Genomic DNA, 19,757 nt, shown 5'->3' with positions numbered 1-19,757 from the left:
ACTAAAATATGTCTCCAGACACTGTGACATTATAATGTCAAATGCATCTGCTTATGCATAAGGTGACGCAATTTGCAAATGACGTCATAATAGCCTTACTGACGCCCGACTGCCGAAGTAGAATTTTACTTCGCATTAGCTGTCGTGTGAACGCAATTTACTTCGCATTAGTTTAATTCGCATAAGTTTACTTCGCATTAATTAATGCCCTGTTCACATGACGAGTTTAATTCGCAGTAAATTAATGCGAAGTAAACTTATGCGAATCAAACTAATGCGAATTAAATTACGTTCACACGACAGCTAATGCGAAGTAAACTAATGCGAATTAAAATTTTACTTCGACAGTCAGGCGTGAGGAAGGCTATTATGACGTCATTAGCAAATCAAGTCACCTTATGCAGAAGCAGATGCATTTGACAGAATGCCACAGTGTCTGTAGACATATTTTAGTGATTAACACATTTTTTCTTAGTTTTTCACTCAAAAATAGCACAAGCACTTAAAGCTGAAAACCGTCATGACGAATTTGACCTAATTTTGCCATTACGCGTGCCCCAAAATTTAATTCGAATTAGCTTCGCTTAGCGTTCACACGTAGCTAATGCGAAGTAATTTAATGCGCAGTAAACTAATTCGAAGTAAACTAATTCGCATTAAATTCTCCGTGTGAACGCTAAGCGAAGCTAATTCGCAGTAAACTTACGTTTAATTCGAATTAAACTCTCCGTGTGAACAGGGCATTACTGCGAATTAAACTTGTCGTGTGAACAGGGCATAAGTCTCCTGCTTAGCGCAGTGACAATGGCTTCTGCTCTAGAGTCTAGAAGTAAGGAGTTGATACTTACTTCGCAGGTTCGATCCCCATGGGACATGGAGACCGGTTTTTGGATGAGACTGTATGTACTTTAACTGAGGTCCCGTGTCGCAGTATATTTTGGCACGAAAAAGATCTCTCATAGTCCGAAAAATCTTACGTTTCCTGGCTTTTTTACGATTTTGATATTTTACATGCCAGGAAAACGTCAGAACCGGCGCCATTACGAAAACTGGAAATTTCGCCGTCTTCAAATAAAGTTGATTTTCGATACTTGTGAACCGAACTAAATGCCGAAATCAGAATTAATCAAAAGCACAATGCCTCTAGTAATCACCAATATCGATGAAAAGAAAATGTCACTCCACATTTCGTAACAGGACTTGCAAGATTTTAAAATGCACGAATGAAGACAAACCTCGACAGTGTGGTAAAATCTTTTTCAACTGAGTATTTATTTCATAAATAAAACCATAAAAACTATATTGGTAAGTTTTTTAAGTATGTACTATTCATACCTTGTTACTTTGACATGTAGATAAGTTCGCAAGTATCTAAAATCAACTCGAGAATGCCGTCTCCGGTTGGAGACGGCGATTTTCCAGTTAACGTAATGGCACCGGTTCTGACGTTTTCCTGGCATGTAAAATATCAAAATCGTGAAAAAGCCAGGAAAATGTCAGATTTTTCGGACTAGATCTCTCACTGCTCAAAGGCCATGAGTGCCGAGTATAGGAAAAATTTAAAGCTCTCCATCAGCAAGTTAACGTAAAAGTGAAAAATTCTTCTCGAGAAGGACGTTAAAAAAAGAACACAAAATTTTTTCGTCCATTTCTTTGCCATTGAAAAATACAAATATATGAATAAAGAGAGATAAACATGCATAAAAGAATTATATTAATATTTTGAAGGATAAAAAACGGAAAAAAAATGTTACAGACGAAGATAAACACTAGAGATTGATCTATTATAAAAATCTGAAAATAATACTAATTAGACCGAGTGCATAAAAAGATACCCCTGGAATTCCAGTGATGTGATCAGGTATTTAAGAAAAGTATGCATTCCCTCTAGAGTGGTCTGTCATGAGCTCTAGTACTGTGCAGGTAGATAGCAGGTTAAAAAACCTATACTGTTCATAGTTGAACCTTATCGTCTATAGTCCTATAGTCACATTTAGTAAAACACATGGAGACGCCGCCATGACAAAGTTGCAAATGAGATCTGCAATTAAAGTACACACCTGCACCCACTACTTAGGGACCTAGAGCAGTGGAGAATAATATTCGTGGAAGCATCTACTGCGATAAGGGGTATCGGCTTTGTATGGATCCATCCGATATACCGGTCTTCACGTCGAACAGTAGATTTAAACCAGGATATTAGCATCAATTCCTTACGCCATGACTATAAAGCAAACAATACAACCGGTGCACAAATTGGATGACTATTAGCCGGTGAGGGAGTGTTGCAGATGCTGTCTTTATCTTACCGCTTATTGAACAGCCAATTAGTCTAAACTCTAAGTGTCTCGATACGTTGTAAGCAAAAAGAACTCGTAAGTAGTCACAAAGTAGGATACTCCAGCGAAGAGAAGGAAACTGTCATGCTTTATTCAACTTGGATATGATTTTTCCTTTAATGACTAAAATTGAGATTCATGCATGTACATTTACTTGTTGCCTGATCTGACAAAATTAGACCTGATGGTCATTTTACTTTTTTTCCTTACATTTTTACTTTTCTTGTAAGGTACATACATGCATGTCTGTTACAGCTATAAACTTCAAGGTTGACGTTTAGAAAATTAAGAAACCTAAGCAATGTGTTACATGTACAAGATAAAAAGAAGAATTGAAAAGCTTGAGCAATTTATTAACTAACACAACGATAAGTTTGACAATTTGGATTATATTTATATTATTATAAGAGAAAAGGGAAACTTCTTTTTGTCCGAAAAGTTTGAATTTAAATCAACACAGTAATACTACAATGTATTTCAACTTATCGCTTTCCAAATAATGCAAATGGTATACACTCTCTCACTCTAACATGCAATTTTAACTTTCAATTTAAATATGGTAGCACAAAAATATCGTACCATGATAAAAATTACGTTAAAGAAATAAGTAAATCGTTATGTTGCATAATTTTTCAGTATGTTTGTTTTATTATTTAGAACAAACAACACACATTAATACTTTTTTACCATCATAAGGTGGACATTTCAGAACATCACATACAGCCTCAACATGAGACAAAGCATTGTTAGTCTTTGGATACCTTGGACTGGGTAGTTTGTCTGCGTGTTTGTCTACACATACATATGATGTAGCAGCCATAAGGTATCCTTGGTACTCCAGTCGCCAGCCTTTATAACAAGTCTTCCTTGCTGTAAAATAGGCATAAAAAATAAGTAGAGATCTTCCTCCCCAATTGTATGGGAATAGTCTTTAAAACGGTCGGATGGTCCCCGACTGATTTATTTTTTCTCGCAATTTAAAGAGAAAGGGGACCCAGGAAATGGTGTTTCCAATATTGTTTTTATTTGTTTTTTGTTTTGTTCGTCAACGTTCTTGAGGCACTTTTTTCTCTTTTTTTTTCTCCGAATATTTGTGAGCTTCCGGAACATTGATATTGAAATATGCCTACATCGGTGATTTCTCTGAGTGTTTATCTTATTATTGTTATTTGCTTTAACAGTGAAGTTCCCCAGTTTATTTTGTCCGCTGAAAGTTGGGGATTAAGTTATTAGCTATGTCTAGTTATTACCTGTCTGTCTGTCCGTATGTCCGTATGTCTGTATGTCTGTAACTCGTTCTTTTCCAAGCGATATCTCAAGAAGCCTCCAACTTTTTTCGGTCTGTCTAGTTACCTGTCTGTCTGTCCGTATGTCTGTATTTCTGTATGTCTGTAACTCGTTCTTTTCCAAGCGATATCTCAAGAAGCCTCCAATTTTTTTCGGTCTGTCTAGTTACCTGTCTGTCTGTCCGTATGTCTGTATTTCTGTATGTCTGTAACTCGTTCTTTTCCAAGCGATATCTCAAGAAGCCAATTTCTGTGATGGTCGAGGGGAATGATTCTCGCTTTCAGCTATTGTTGATATTGTTGACCTGGACTGATACATAATGTCACAGTTTAATGAAAAAGGACATTTTCTATATACATGTACCAGTGAAGTTCTATAGTTTTTTTTATTTTGTCCTAATAAGTAGTATTTCTGACTTTTTCTTCTTCTTATTTTTTGGTTACTTAAAAAAAATTTATTGTAATATGTTTCTCACCTGGAAATACTTTTGTTATAGATCTATTTTTAACCAAACAAACAGCACAGGGAACACCCTGATCTTTATACGAATACTTGTAAGTTGCACCATAAAGGTTGGCTCCCCAGTTAGATTGTCTATCCAGATAATTCAATTTGATCCCCCACTCCGGGTCTTTTGGTATACAAATAGTTTCCACATTCACAAGTCTGTTGGAAGGATATGACCCTGCAGCAAATCCTGAAATATATAAACAATTATTGTAATTTTTTAACAACTTTCAAAATGATTTACCCTTCCACCTTTTGTTGCAGAAGAATTCAAAGCGAAAAATCGTTCTACTGTCTTAATTATTTGAAAGCAATTGTATCGAGAATGACGAATTTCATTTACCAGAAAACACTAACTCTGCATCAGAGGGACACTTTTTCTTCCCCCATCTTGTGTAAACACTTCTTTTCTTTCTCTCATCTGCCAAAATAAGGTCTCAAATAAACAAAAATGGACGTATCATTATCTCTTTATTTGAAATACTATTAACTTAAAAGAAAGACGTCATTGAAATGACATGTATATCTTATTATACACAATACCTTCTGTTCTGAGACCTGCATTAACCCGTCCCTCTAATTTTTTCACAGATTTCTCAATAACATCTGTGAACCTTCTGAATTCCTGCTTGAGAGATTCTATCTCTAAAGCAGAAGAAAGTTGTCCTGTAAGGTAGCCCTGTAACAATCTTTTACAAGTTCCGACCTGTGTGTTTCCCTCTACTGTGTGAAGAAGCAACAAAATGAAGAAGAAAAGTCCAATCATCTGCGGAATAAAATAATAATGAGATTATTTAAATAAATATTTTTTTACTTTGTACAAAAGACCGATTTTTTCGTTATTTCTCGTTCATGATTGCGTTTGTGACCGGTTGACAGGGGATGCTCACTTCTCCATTGCACCCGATCCCGCCTCACATGTTTTAGAGGTCCGTGTTTTCTCTGCACCAAATTTGTATTATTTATGTGGACATTTGAACTTGAATACTGTTAGTTATTAATTTTCTTTTCATGTTTATTTCTGGTTTAGGAATCTTAATTAATGTCATAGACCAATAAAGACAAGCATTTTTACAAATAAAAAGAAGGTCTAGAAAATGATTTTAGACAGATTTAAATGCCATTTATAACATCAAATTGCAAAGTTACGTACGTTTACTTAAACTGTGTAGCTACCATTTAAACCTTCATACAGAATATAGCTTTTCCATGGAATTGTAAAAAGTAACCTGATTATTAACAATGATCTTTTATTATTTTTAGGAAAATTTAAAACTTAAAAAATAAAGGTCTAAAACAAACTAGTTTTGTGCACTTTTAACCGTCAAATAATGTCTTATTACTCTATACATATAAAGCCAAGATATCGTTCGCAATTGAGGATCAAATGAATGAATTCATTTCTCAAATTTTGGAAACTTATAGCCTTCTTTCATTTACCTGATCTTGAGCTTAATATGTTTATGTCTTGGTTATGACTTATAGATCCATTAATATAATTAATATAGAGTGTAAATAAATAGATCCTGATAGCAATGTTTACTTTCATTGTGTTCATTCTTGATTATTTAAAACTAAATAAATTAGTTTGCAGTTTCCTTACCTTCAATTACTCTTTAAATTTGAAATATATTTAAAGTAGGAATATGTTATATATATAATATAAAGTATTCTATATATAACATGTACATGTATCATAATAAAGAGTGAATCGAATATTATAAATGCAAACTACTCGTTTTCCAGATGCATCACGGAGATATTAGATTTAAATGTAATGTTGCACCATACAGACATAGTACTCTCCTATAAAATTGGGTTTTAACGTCATATAACGCGGTGTTTAAAAAAATGAAAAAATTTATTTCTTTCATTTATATAAAGGAAAATCAGTAGCAAACAGGACATATTTTACCCAAAATCCGTTTTGTAAGTCAACATACTGCTTCCAAGACTGAAGTTCCAATAAACAGTATAACAGGCTCACACGTTGTAATCCCATTATCATTTGTACTCCACTTTTATTGATTGATTTTACACTACTTTCACTTTCCATTGAACGAAAATCGAAAATCAATTTTCTGTGTCTGGCATTTACCGTACATAGGCGTCGGAAGCAAATTGAAAGTAGAGGGGGGGGGGGCTAAATGAAAGTGGGGGCTAAACTAACAAAAAAGGTAATCCCAATTTTCAATGCCTATATTATGTATATATTTGTATAAAAAAAAAAAAAAAAAAAAAAAAAAAAAAAAAAAAAAAAAAGTGGGGGGTTAGCCCCCCTAGCCCCCCCCCCCTCGGTACCTGTGCCTATGCCGTATATACTCTGTCGTATATATCTATTGTTCATATTATTACAATGCTTCTAATAAGCAAACTTATTCCAGTGATTCCTTCTAGTTGACAGCTTTAACTTATCATGTCATCTATAAAGCAGACTAACGTGCTCTTCGAAAAAACTTTGCCCGTCGGCTGTATGTCGAGCTATCCGAATGTTATAAAAATCATTGATACCATTATACTGTTATACATGTAATAGCGCAGGAATATGTGCTGCATTTCCTTTTGCTTTACCTGACACCATGTCTTATTTTAAAATAACTGATGGTAACTGATCTCGTGCATGAAACTAAGCCCTTTGATTATTTTTTCTTCAATATAATTTACAATGTAAATTAAATTCAATTCAAGCAGTGAAATTCAACAATATATTTTCACGAAACAAAAGTGATTTGTTCATTCTGTGTAAAATATCAAAAGTGTTGAAAAATAAAGGAACACAAATCTCGTCAATAAGAATGCGATAAAAATTGCTTAATAACCTGTAATAAGATAGGAAGAAAAACTAAGAATGCCATCCTGAAAGAGACACAAAACTGCAAGGTTTCTACAAATTCTTGTTAAAATACATGTTAACAATTTTTATTATATATGTCTAACAACATGCTCATCAGTGGCGGATTTAAGGGGGGGGGGTCGCACCCGGCGCCCCCCCCCCCCAAAATTGTCAAAGTTAGCATAAAACATAGTTTTTTCGAGAAAATGTTTAAAATGTCTTCTCGGTGGACCTCATTTTTACCCTACAAAACCTCTAGAATCCATGAGCTTCCGGGGGCTTCGCCCACTGGGCCCCCACCAGGGCTTTGCCCTGGACCCACTGGGGGTCTCGAGGCGGCCCCCAAACCCCCTGCCTAAATCTGGCGCCCCCCTAACTTCAATTCCTGGATCCGCTTCTGCTCATGATCAACTATGTTACAGCTGTAATGGAATCTACGACACCACATTACGAAACACACAGCTAGATAAAAGGAAAATCAAAAGCAATATAGGAAATAGAGAATGCAATGTTTTAAATCTGGGCTTTTTTTATTTCACATTTGAGGCAGACTTTTAATTTTTTTTTTATTATGCATAGCGCTCAAGAATGTTTATTTGCAAAAGATCCTGCTACACTTTTGAAACACTCCATATTCAACTATAAAATATAAATCACCTCCTTTATATTGTATATTCTTTTAAAAGTAAAATATACACGTTTGTGAGAAGTTTTTTGTTATATTCCTTATATACTCAAGTTAATATTATAAGACTCATAATGTTGAGAAGGACATTACAATCTTACAGTCCACCTTAACTTAGGCATATATATTCATTTAAAGAATTCTTTGCAATGTTAATTTAATTAAACCTTCTGAAATTCGATTAAAAGGCTTAAGGCTTTCATTATTGCGACATTTATCAAAATTATAATTAAATGAATTCATGATATTGAAAAATAATGTAAAGTTTTCAACATTTATTTCTAACTCGAAGTATCGGTAAAATTGAAACGCAACATGATTGGTGCACGAGGATGAATCGGGAAAAGCACATGTAAGACCTGAATCGGTAAGAATTTTGAAGGTACAAATCGAATTAAGTGTATGAATGAATTTAAAACATTATTCCATATTTCAGACGTGCGCGTTCTAACCTGTTCTGCAACGATTTCTTTGATGAATTTCATATAAATAAATATTATTCTGTTAATGTTGTAATCAAACAAATTTTATTTTTTGCAACTTTAGATTTCAATTTTTATCTTAATTCCTCTTTCTGTTAATTAGACGAGGGTTTTGCCTTACGGCTTATAGATTTCTAAAAACTTGACTGATTCTTTTTTGGTAAAATACGAAAAAAAAGAACGAAATTAAATTTATCCCGAGTGTACGAATGCATATTATCCTTATATGATCGAAGTATATTTCAATCATTATTACCTACATCCTGTAAACTTTCGATGTCACTCTTCCTTGAATGTTGAGCTGTGCACTAATTTTTAAGTGTATGCAAACCTGTACCGGATAGGAAAATCCTTGTTAAGTGTTGAGTTTTTTTTCCCTATACTCTAAAGACCTTTTTTAAGTAAGTTTACTTTTAATGATGATGTTTTCATTTGTGTTTTAATTTTTTTAATTAGATAAAGTATATACAAACGATATGAATTTGTTTTGCATAATTCCACTATGGTACATTTAACTTTGCAAGTCTTAAGAATTGAATGAATGAAATAAATCGAAAGAGAGAAGTGACTGAATATTTATTATGACACTTGTGTCAAATTTATATATATTCTCCCATCCTTTGTTGTTGGATATGATTTTTATTGAATTTATTCTGCGTTCTCTAACCCCTAACCTCGACGAGGAGATACAACACACGCCAATTTCGATGAAAATATTATATAAATTAAAGATTTTTTTATAAGTGTATATCAAGTTTACTTTATTTGACTCAAATATTTTACCTTAGAAAACGTGACGTCAAAGCTATGTCCACTGTTGGACAGACGGTGGTGTGTGGGGGGGGGGGGGGGGGGCATACAGACACCTGATGAAATGACCCTAAAATTCACTCTCTTCTGCAGGCGATGCAAAAAATAGAAACGTCTCCCGCTGCATTTGTATGTTCCTACGTAATAAAACACATCAGGCTTATCTCCTTAACTACATACAGAAAAGGATACGTAGTTAAATAATCGGCTGAAATTTGGGACTATTTCGACAATGTTGATATGCCTGGGTTCGAAAAAATGTCACAGGATGGCGTACAAGCGAAGTATATTGTCCCTGATTATCCATCTATATCTTACCCAAACTTTCACTATCTAATGACAGGTTTGATGATTTTTTTAAATTTCTCTTCAGTTTGTAATATATTAAATATACTATGTATTGATTTACAGAAAAGAATGTCTGTACATACACTGTTCTTTTATTATATCACTTTGTTTAATTAACTACAGATCTCACTCTGTTCTTTCATTAAAACATTGAGATTTTTTGGTAAAATAAACAGTTCTATTTAATTTCAGATCCAGAATGTCTGCATTATTTAATTTAAGGTCCAAAATGTCTGCATAACCCGTGTAGAATTGTACAGAAATTGTCATAACTTAATATGCACATGTACAGGTATAAGAAACCCATTTATCCTTATGAAAGCTATTTTTTCTTCTAACTTACCAAAGGGTCGTCGTACGTTAAACAACCTGTCAACTACATGTAAATCAGGACGTATTTCTTAAAATTGCCTTAATTAAATATATTTCAGTACTGAATTTGATAAGCTGATTAAAGTGCAATATACAATTCAATGCATATTTAAGATTGATTTAGGTCTGCATTGTGAATCCCATGGAATGGTGGGGAATTTTATGTATGACACAACGTATGATAAAAACTTTCTTATTGGTCTCAATCCCGACCAAAGCCTTCCATTTTGGTGGAATGATGCAGAGCCATTATGGGTGACAGCAGAAAAACAAGTTTGTTTTTTTTTCTTTAATTTTTGCGAGTTTACATTGAAATGTGAATATGATTTAAAATACAAAATGAATTTTTAAGTACCATCGTCACTGTTTGTTTGATATTATACGTGCAAAAACTGAATAGAAGTGTATAATTATGTATTATTATAATACTGACATCTGTTACATGTAAACAACATGAACAACGGTGTAATAATATCATCAGAATACAAACACCCGGCCTATTGGACCTATATTTCACCTTTTGAGAAACAATAATACATAATCTAACTCTAATATACATCTCGTGATCATAACTTAAGGAATAATTGCCTGGTTTATATATCAATATATTTTGCCCCCCAAAAATTGACCAAATTTTAGATTAACTCGTTAAATCAAAGTACTCAGAAGTACAGAGAGCCGGGCTCATTTACAGAGTAGAATGGATTTCTTACATGAATCACGTTTATATTCTGATGAAAAAATTATTTTAAAACTATCAATATAAATGATAAGACAGTGAAGTGAGTTTTTCAATCCTAATACCACGGTCCGATTTTGTCAGAATCAGAATTAATCTGGTACCGCAGCTGAATGTAAACAAACAGGCCAGTCTCGTTCCCTCTCCTGCTTTACCTCACATGTGTAGAGAACTACGGTAACACTGATTATCAAAAATCCTTACGCTAATGAACTATGTTCTTTGACTTATGAAGTTTTCAAAGTCATTACTACTAATGTTTATTTTATATAGATAAAACTTCGTTTTATTTTTGTTGCTTTATTTAGCGTTTGTATTATCTCAAAAGCGGTTGAGAGTAAGAACTATATTTTTGCACGTAACTTTGAAATGGCGACTATGGGGTTAACATCCTGCCTTGAACAGGATCACATAAGCCGGCAATTGCTCTTTGAGCAATAAGCCCGACTAAAAATGATGACAACCGTTCTAACCATAAACTGTTATATTGTCAACTTTAAATAAATAAAAGAATTTGACTCTCCCTTGTTATCATAAGGCATAAATTGACCACATGTTTTAAAATAATTATACTTTACATTAGTTTCTAAAATTGTAGGGAAGAAAATCATATATGTTTAACTTGCCAGGCTGCGACGCGACAATACAGGGAGTGACACCTACATATTGTGAAAGGTATACACGTGCTACACTGGTCTCCGATTTTGAATACTCGCTCCAGCAAACCATGGAACTTCTTAAAAACAATACAGCTGATCTGATAGGTAACTTTTGTGCAGAATCTTCATCGTTAAAATGTATTCAATAATTACGATATACATGTGTATACAACGTAAAATTCAATAACAATGTTTTTTAATTTCGATATTTCTGGGGGGTTTTTTTTCAGGGATATACTTAGAAGTAATAGATTTGTTTGGACATCGTTATGGTGTAAATTCATTAGAATTAAATAACATGCTGGAAAAAGTTGATAAAACTTTGGGTAATTTTCGACAAAATTTGACGTCATCTGGTCTTGATAATGACGTAAATTTGATGATTTTCTCTGACCACGGCATTATCAACACCACAAAGATAGTAAACACTACCGATTCAGTAGACCTTACAGACATTCAAATAATTTTTCAAGAGCCGTCTTACGTTACAGTTTGGCCAGAGGAAGGAATGACTGAAAAGGTTATACAAGTTTGCAATATTCTAGAAAGCTTTTACTCAAAACAAGCGAATTTTGTAAATCCTTTTAAAATTTTATACATATTCTCATTTCATTTTTAGAAAGAACTTCTTAAAAAACTTTTCAAAACAAATAGTCAAAGGGGTTATAAAGAATAAAAAAAAAAATCAATCTGGATTTTTAAATATATGTTTATCACGTTCATTAAAAATGGGAAGATAAGAAGTAATTTCTTGAGGTTGTTGTAATATTCTTCATTAACCATCTGGTATAATATACATATTTCTGAAGATCAAGGATTTTAATATTTGTGTAATTTTTTTTATTCTGTTCATTCTTATGATATGGACAAATTAACTTTATAAAACTATTAGATTAGGAACACATTTATTTTTTTTCCAGGTATACAACGACCTAATGAGGTCAAATAAACCGAACATCACAATCCACAAAAAAGACTCACTTCCTGACCGTTATCATATAAAAAATCATAGACGTACTGCACCTATTGTTATAGACCCTGACAACGGAGTGGCTGTGATTTCTCCATGGAAATGTAGCGAATGCGACGTGAGTACACTGTAACTCTAATTTTTTGGTTTACGGCTCTTGCGCATAGAGCTATGTTTTTAAGTTACATGTATTAGATGCATGTTTATTTTATTTATGCTTATGTGTACCTTAAAGTTTTTTGAAGTTTTTATTTCAACCTTTTGATATCTTATGCACTTTTTTACTTATAAACGCTCACCATATAGTTTTGAGTATTTGCTGTAGGTTTAAGGTAAATATTTTTTTTTATTAGTCATGTAATCTTGTCAGTAAAATTTTTATGTTAACAGGTTATACCATCGGGTACCAAAGACATAGGGATCCATGGATTCGACAATTTATTTCCAGAAATGCGAGCTATTTTCAGAGCTACAGGACCAGGTAAATTTCTAAAATAATGCGCATATTTTTTTTTTTTAAATCGTATTTGTTTTTAAAAAAATATCTTGAGAGAAGTTTGAGTTGTACGTAACTTTATTTAATTATATAACTTTATCCCAAAGAATGAAAATGAAAAGAATGCTGTTATTCTGCTTAATGTTTTTGTGTACATTTTCCAGCATTTAAGAAGAACTATAAACATGGACCACTAGCTAACATAGAACTTTACCAAATTATGTGTAACATTCTTGGGTTAAAGCCAAATGCACATAACGGAATATGGAATAACGTTAAATTTATGATAGCTAAGGGATCACAATTCCACATCTCTTCATTTATTGTAGTTTTTTTTATGTAATTTTTACCATTTTTGTGCTTTTTAGACAGTGTTGATGTCAAAAATATTTTGAAATAAATAAATCTTAGTAAATTAATATCATTATTATTGTTAAAGCTTTGTAATTATATAATGAGGATATATCGTTCTTAAATGCATGGATTGATAAACATAATTATGTGTTTGAAAGATTTGAGCTTTTTGTAAGTCTTTTCATACACTGTAGAATTAATGGTGTCTTCCCACTTAGCCAACATTTAGAAAAAATAAAGGTACAACACAGGTAAATCTGTGTTGGCTAAGTGGGAATGGGGTGCAGGTGGAGAACAAAAGAAATTAATTACAGGTAGGCTATAGTCTGTTTTAGCTATAGGCTGAATAAATAATAAATAATTCATATAAGAATACTAGTAATAGAAAATAATTAAATGTTTTCTTCTCATAAATTAAATATTGAATAGTTCATATAAAAAAAATTAAACATTTTTTAAAAACTTTTTAAAACAAAGATTTTTTTTAAATATTTCATTATTTTTAACACTCACAGTAATGAATAAGACATAAACTTTCCAGAAAACAGTTTACATCTCAAAATTTGCATGATTTTGATTTTGTAAATTATTGATGATAATTATGCTCATCTACCTTATATCCTTTGAAAACATTCAATAATAATCATTTATAAAATAATTATCTACTTAACTTGTTTATTGGTAATGTTATGTAGAAGCATTTTTACTAGTATAAACACAACCATTTTTAATAATTATACATAAACATTTAATTGTTTCTTCAGAGTGTCTTAATTGTTTTTGTTTATTTTCTAAATAAATATGCTGTGTGGTAAAAAAAATCTTTCTTTTTTTCTTTATTTATTCAAATGATATTAAGATTCTATTTATTAACTAAAACTAATTACTTTTTTGAATTAATTAATTTTCTCGTAAAATTTTACTACTTTTTTACATTAAAAATTATTGAACTTTATTTTTTTTTCTTTAATTTTATATTTATTTTGACTCAAATTTTACCTCTGGTTGGTATATGTTTACATTGTTTTCATTTCCCAAAAGAATTAATTCTCAGGTAATTCATATACATGCATACCAGAAAACAGACTATAGCCTGTTAATCACTCAGGTGTAAAAATAAAAATGTTGGCTATGTGGGAATACGATTTTTCAAAATGTTGGCTAAGTGGGAATAAACCGAATTAATATACAGTTAAAACTGTAAACATGCATGAAACATATGGAGATGACAAAACGTATTCAAGATAGAAAAATCATAAAACATAAAATAGGACCGGGAAAGAGGGACCTGCAAAATGTGAAAGCGTTGCAAAAGCAAATTTTATTTCAGTTGAATCAAAGCTTAGTCTATTTTCTTATACGTTTACAATGTAAGAAATCGAAATCTAGAGTTGAAAAAAGTGTTTCTATAACCATTGTGTTAAAAAAAATTCAACAGCCTAACGTGTTGCCTATGTCACAACGTCAAAACGTAATAATCTGCTTTACTTTAGATTTTGAAAAATGCACAATTTAAAAGCATTATTGAAAGGGATTTTTAATATTTTTACACACAGTGATGGAAAATTTGTTATTAAGAAATAAATTTAAATGCAACACAAGTTGTAGTGGTATAATCTTGGTGGAACAGTCAACGCTTTTTCACGGTTTATAAACCAAGGATATACCATTAAAACTTGCGTAACTATTAAATGAATTTCCTAAATAAGTGGGACAAAAGTTGTTGATTTATGAGAAAATAAGTGTTTATAAAGATGCAATTACATGCAAACAGACAGGTAAATATTTCTGGTTGGTTGCAAATAAAACGTCAAAATCAGTATTTGAACTTCAAATGAATATTATATCATTTATTTGAATAATCTATAATTCATGATTAGTACTGAAATAGAAAATGTTATGAATACAATTTAAAGATGATGTATAAAAAGTTAACCATGTCAAAAATTCTAACTTATAAAAGATAAGTACTGTACTGAAAATTAATTAGTCATTCAGCAAAGGTTGCAATTGCAGGCATTGCATTGATTATACACATGTGTCAGGGTTGATTCGAAAGCTCGTACATGTACATATTTATTTTTAAATGTAGCCTTTTTTATTGACACTCAACTGGTAGACATTGTTGTTACATTCATTGATACTGTGGTGTCATTTGCTAATTTAAAAGCATCAGGAAGCGTATGGAAACCAAAGATGGCCTCTCCCCATGTCTCTGTCCCTATGACCAATACCAAAACAGCTAATATATTCAATGGAAATCCAGCTACTACCTACAATAATTCATAGAGTCATTCAGTTGAGGAGTTATATATGTTTTATCGATAATATACAATTATAGACTCTTTGTGTGTTGAGTATGGTTTGTTATTCACCAGAAAAGTATCAATATTGACCGAGACGAAAAAAGTCCATAATTGTTGTATTATATAGCCTGAATAGGAATAAATAAGACTTGAAGACTGATGACACCATTTTCATTTGCGAACTTCCGTTGTTGAATTTTTTTTTAAAATCTACATATCTATTTTCGTATAAACCTTAATTTGATGGATGAAAAGTGATATTTATATAATCTCTAAAATTAACGTCCAATGCTTACCATGTCTAGAGCTCTGATAAAACCATAAGAAAAGACAACTGCGTTAGGCGGGGTGGCGACAGGTAGCATAAAAGCAAATGATGTAGCAATGGCCGTAGGAAACATGAAGTATAGTGGGTTGACTTGAAGAGTTATTGCCTGAATATTAAGAGGAAAACAAAAATAAATATATTTTAATAACGCCCGATTTGAATCTTAATGGTTACTTCAGAATTTTGACAGTGTTTATAATATGTCTTTGTTTTGAATCTAGAATAATTTTCCTTTCAAAATTGACGAATCAAGCTACATGCATACGCAAAGTAATATTTACCAGTTCTTTCATTATAGGCATCATCAATGTACAAATAGCAATGTTACTTGTTACTTCTGTTGCCGCTGCAACCATTAAGCACAGAACGAGATTCATTACCCAAGGCTCAAAGTCTTTAAACACGGACAATTGTTCTCCAATCAGTTTTGACAATCCAGATACCTATATCATTTAGAGAAAGAATGTTCAGTATGATATTACATTTAATTCAGGGAAAGGACAGGTGATATTTCTGGAAAATAAAATATTTTTGGAGCTATTTTGGTTCTAATGAAAATTAAATATCAAATTTCTAAAAAAGGAAATCGATGGATACCTGTTATAAAAGGAAAGTAGCGTTTATGATTTTCTTTTGGGAATTTAAGCCACAAATACGTATCCCACAAAATTTATGATAGAAGGTGTATAATGGAACATTGGAATAAAGAATCTGTGAAAATCTCACTGTTAAAAGAGAATAGTAGCGAATAAATAATTGCTTCCTCCATGTGTTTCATGTATAAAGAAGGAGGTAAGAAAATACCTAAGGACACCCCTATCGCCAATTACCCTCCCCTTTTTACGTAGTGGTATGACAGATTAGCTTCAAAAACATTCTTAAGTTTCTTTTAATATTACCTTGCTTCCTTTAGCAATAGCAAAACCTCCTCCAAGCAATAAAACTACACCCCAGGGTAAATTCTTTTCAGCTGCTTTCCATGGAAGTAGAGGTGGTACTGGTTTCTCTTTTTCTGCAAGTACAATTATATGTTTAGCTAACGTTATATGTTAATATGCAAATTTCAGTCGGTCAAAAAAAAACACAAGGAGTTCATATAGAGTTTTAATCACATCCTTGAATTTTTTATATTGCTCTACAGCATATTTCAAAAATGCCAAAATACTTGACAGGTTTATTCATTACGTTTCTCTCCTTTATTAAATGGAGTAAATTAATGCCAAAAAAATTTCTTTAATTGTTTGCCTTACCTTTGAATTTGTGTGGCAAAACAGATGGAAAGAGACTCATTGCAACAAATATGGCTGGTGTGGAATCAGTCACTGTTCTAAAATTGAAGTAATCAAACACAAACTCTATATTGATCTTTTCTGCTAAGAATTAAATGGCATATAAATGAATTGTACTAAAATTATATCAATGGCTTAGTTTGATTACAAAACAGATAAAGACCATGCAAGAAAATGCAACGGCAAATTCAAATGTATACCTGTACGAATAATGAAAGTAACAATCACTTTTCAGGAAACAAATCTCCCCATCTTAGAACTCCACCTAATTTTCTGGTGACCCACAACAGTGCCAATACAATGAAGTGTACAATAACTGCTCCCTGTCCAAAGCTTCAATGAAAAAGAACACGATGAGCAAAATTATACAATTCTATCTATTACTTTAATAAAACTTAAACGTACGTTATTGGTCCAAGTTCTTCATACTGTTTCCTTATAACTTCCTTTACTCTTGAAACCTGTCCAGGGGATATTCGATTATAAGTTCTTGGAAAAGCATCTAATTTTAAAGCAAAATATAATTTAATTTGTTGACATAACTGGGACTTTTTTCAATTTTGTATACATTCCAGGTATATTAACAAAACAAACTTACTTGCAGCGTAAGAATATAATCTGCAGAAACACCCACACAAGAATAAAGAGGATGGCTGATATTGGTAAGCAGTACTGCATCTATGTTGCAAAAGAAACAGGAGATGTTGTATTTTTCTCTTCGAAGGCACTTCGAAAGATACGATGCCTGAACATCTTTATGTGAAAATACACAAGTACATATTAGAACGCTTTAGAACTCTTAGAAGAAGAGTTTTTATGATAATTTAAAATGAAAATTCATTACTGCCCTTATCAGCCAATTTACTTATTCCGTCTCAGAAAAAAACTCACTTTAAACTCCAATGGACCATACCTGCCAATGGGGCAATATATTTTATCTACATTATTGCTAATAACAAAATAAACATAACATAACCTAATAATATTTACAAGTCTTTTAAAAAGATATGATGTTCGATAAAAGCAGAGAGGATGAAAAATATTTTGTTAAAAGTCAAGTAATTGTGCTTACATATCAGAAGCTCCACACTTGGTCCTGTTCCAGTAGGGGTAGCCATCCCCCCACAATTTGCAGAATAAGCTATCCCAAGAGACAATGCTTTACACATACATGAATACTTTGCCTGTTCTCTCTTTTCGCTGCTTCAGGGATAAATACAAGTACTACAATATGTATATTTGTAAATAAATATAATGCGCAAGCTTCAGTTTCTCTAAAACTGAGCGTCGACACGTCAATATTGATTTTAGCAAGGGTCAATGTATATTTGCATGAACTCACGACTTGTGTCCTGTGTCTTCGTCCATGCTTTCAGAAAGATTTAAGGTATCTTTTTCGCCATTTTTTACTACAATTTTTAGTTCACCATCCCCATCTTTCTGATCAAATTCTGATTTTCATATATATAAAAAAACATTTTATCGAAACAAGCCACGACGATGCCCTTACTATGAGTATAATCAATTGAGTAGTTAGTATTTTCCAACTGACTGAAGTACATATGAACTAAAATAATTCAAAGGAACGGATCTTTTTTTTTTCTTATACAAAGAATGACATGAAATGTTCAAAAGGAAAAAAAACTAAAACCACATATCGATACCATTTGATAGTTACCAAAGGATATAATCGAGTTTATTCACAAATGGAAAATAATATGCGAAATGTTATCCAACCATTTAATTTGAAATGTACAGTTTATTATGAGTAGATATGACTATTATTATTATGTAACTCGGTACAGCATAAGGCCATTTTTGAAAAATATGTTTGGTAGCCCTATCCCTATCCAAAGCGACTGACTAAAATGGTCTGACTCATTTTCTTTTTTTTTACATTCCAGGACACGATATATTTTCTTTTTATTCTTCTTATCGCATCAAAAATGTGTTGAAATTTTCAAGAAAAAAGATTTTTGAATTATTCCTACCTACCTACCTACCTACCTATCTACCTATCCGGAATGTTTTGGGACACACAAAAATGATCGATACTAATTACATTTTCAGCAGTGATATACTGAAATTTATTTATTGAATAAAAATGATCAAAGTGTGAAAGGACATAATTATACCATTTTGATATTCTAAATAAATATTTTTAATAACAATAGTTTTAATTTTAAAAAGAACAAAAAATGATTAATAAAAGCAAGTCACTTTTAAGTGAAACGCCTGCCCATTCTTTCATCATCTATCGATGTATAGTGCCAAATTTGAACTGTTTAATTGGACTTTGTTATACCCCGGTAATTTAAAAAATGTTCATTACTGATTTATTTTAAATTGATGTATTATTTCAAATGATGGTTATTGCTAATCAAAAAGATATGAAGCAGTTTAAGCTACTCCTATAGGTTTACATATAAATAGTATATTTTGGAGACATATACCTCTTTAAATATTTGTATAACTTTGTCTGTCAAAGTTTTTATATTTGATTTCCTCAAAATTACATTTTGTAAGTCGCTCAAGCTGCGCAGTGGCAAGAGCGTCTGCACTAGAATCGCGAAGTAGCATGTAAGGAGTGGATCCTTACTTCGCGGGTTAGAATCCCACGGTGGGACTTGAAGAGTGGCCCTTCGAATGAGACCTGTGTCGCAGTGGATGTTCGCACGAAAAAAGATCCCTTTCTGCTCAATGACCATGAATGCCGAGTATAGGACAAAATTTGCAGCTCTCCACCAGTAAGTGGTTGCATCTCCATATAAGTGGGAAAATTCTCGAGAGGAACGTTAAACAACAGACAAACAAACAAAAAATTTCGTCAATTTCTTTGCTATTTAACTTATGAAAACAAGAGATGTCTGTAAAACACTTATGCCCCCCCCTAAATTGGATTTTTCAAAGTCCAAAAAGGCATGCATAACTCTGTCAAAAATGGCGCTATCGT

At 32.2% G+C, this 19,757-nt stretch overlaps 2 protein-coding genes and 1 long non-coding RNA gene across 3 annotated transcripts; 1 reads left to right on the top strand and 2 right to left on the bottom strand.

Annotated features, from left to right (window-relative positions):
• The first annotated feature begins 1,535 nt into the window (after window positions 1-1,535).
• LOC134272282 (glycerophosphocholine cholinephosphodiesterase ENPP6-like) lies at window positions 1,536-12,870 on the top strand. The gene is made up of 9 exons (XM_062754530.1): window positions 1,536-1,585; window positions 7,517-7,556; window positions 9,160-9,286; window positions 9,788-9,936; window positions 11,001-11,166; window positions 11,292-11,581; window positions 11,982-12,149; window positions 12,422-12,512; window positions 12,692-12,870. Exons 1-9 carry the CDS (start codon window positions 1,536-1,538, stop codon window positions 12,868-12,870), a joined length of 1,260 nt encoding a protein of 419 aa, XP_062610514.1.
• Window positions 3,960-4,894, bottom strand: LOC134272278 (uncharacterized). The gene is made up of 3 exons (XR_009993161.1): window positions 4,677-4,894; window positions 4,477-4,554; window positions 3,960-4,323 (listed from the first exon to the last, which is right to left on the bottom strand). It is a non-coding gene; the product is annotated as an uncharacterized LOC134272278 (long non-coding RNA).
• Window positions 12,871-14,989: 2,119 nt separating the features above from the next.
• Window positions 14,990-17,525, bottom strand: LOC134272281 (solute carrier family 13 member 2-like). Its single transcript, XM_062754528.1, has 8 exons — window positions 17,403-17,525; window positions 17,210-17,293; window positions 17,033-17,137; window positions 16,766-16,842; window positions 16,415-16,527; window positions 15,797-15,958; window positions 15,484-15,621; window positions 14,990-15,154 (listed from the first exon to the last, which is right to left on the bottom strand). The coding sequence occupies exons 1-8, from the start codon at window positions 17,480-17,482 to the stop codon at window positions 14,990-14,992; spliced, it is 924 nt and encodes a 307-aa protein (XP_062610512.1). The 5' UTR covers window positions 17,483-17,525.
• Between the last annotated feature and the right edge of the window lie 2,232 nt (window positions 17,526-19,757).

Source organism: Saccostrea cucullata, unplaced genomic scaffold, assembly GCF_032062105.1.
Source record: "Saccostrea cucullata isolate Sc308-1 unplaced genomic scaffold, CSIRO_AGI_Scuc_v1 ctg620, whole genome shotgun sequence".
Lineage (NCBI taxonomy): Eukaryota > Metazoa > Mollusca > Bivalvia > Ostreida > Ostreidae > Saccostrea > Saccostrea cuccullata.
Note: the sequence above shows the minus strand (reverse complement) of the source record. Positions and strands in the feature narration are given on the sequence as shown.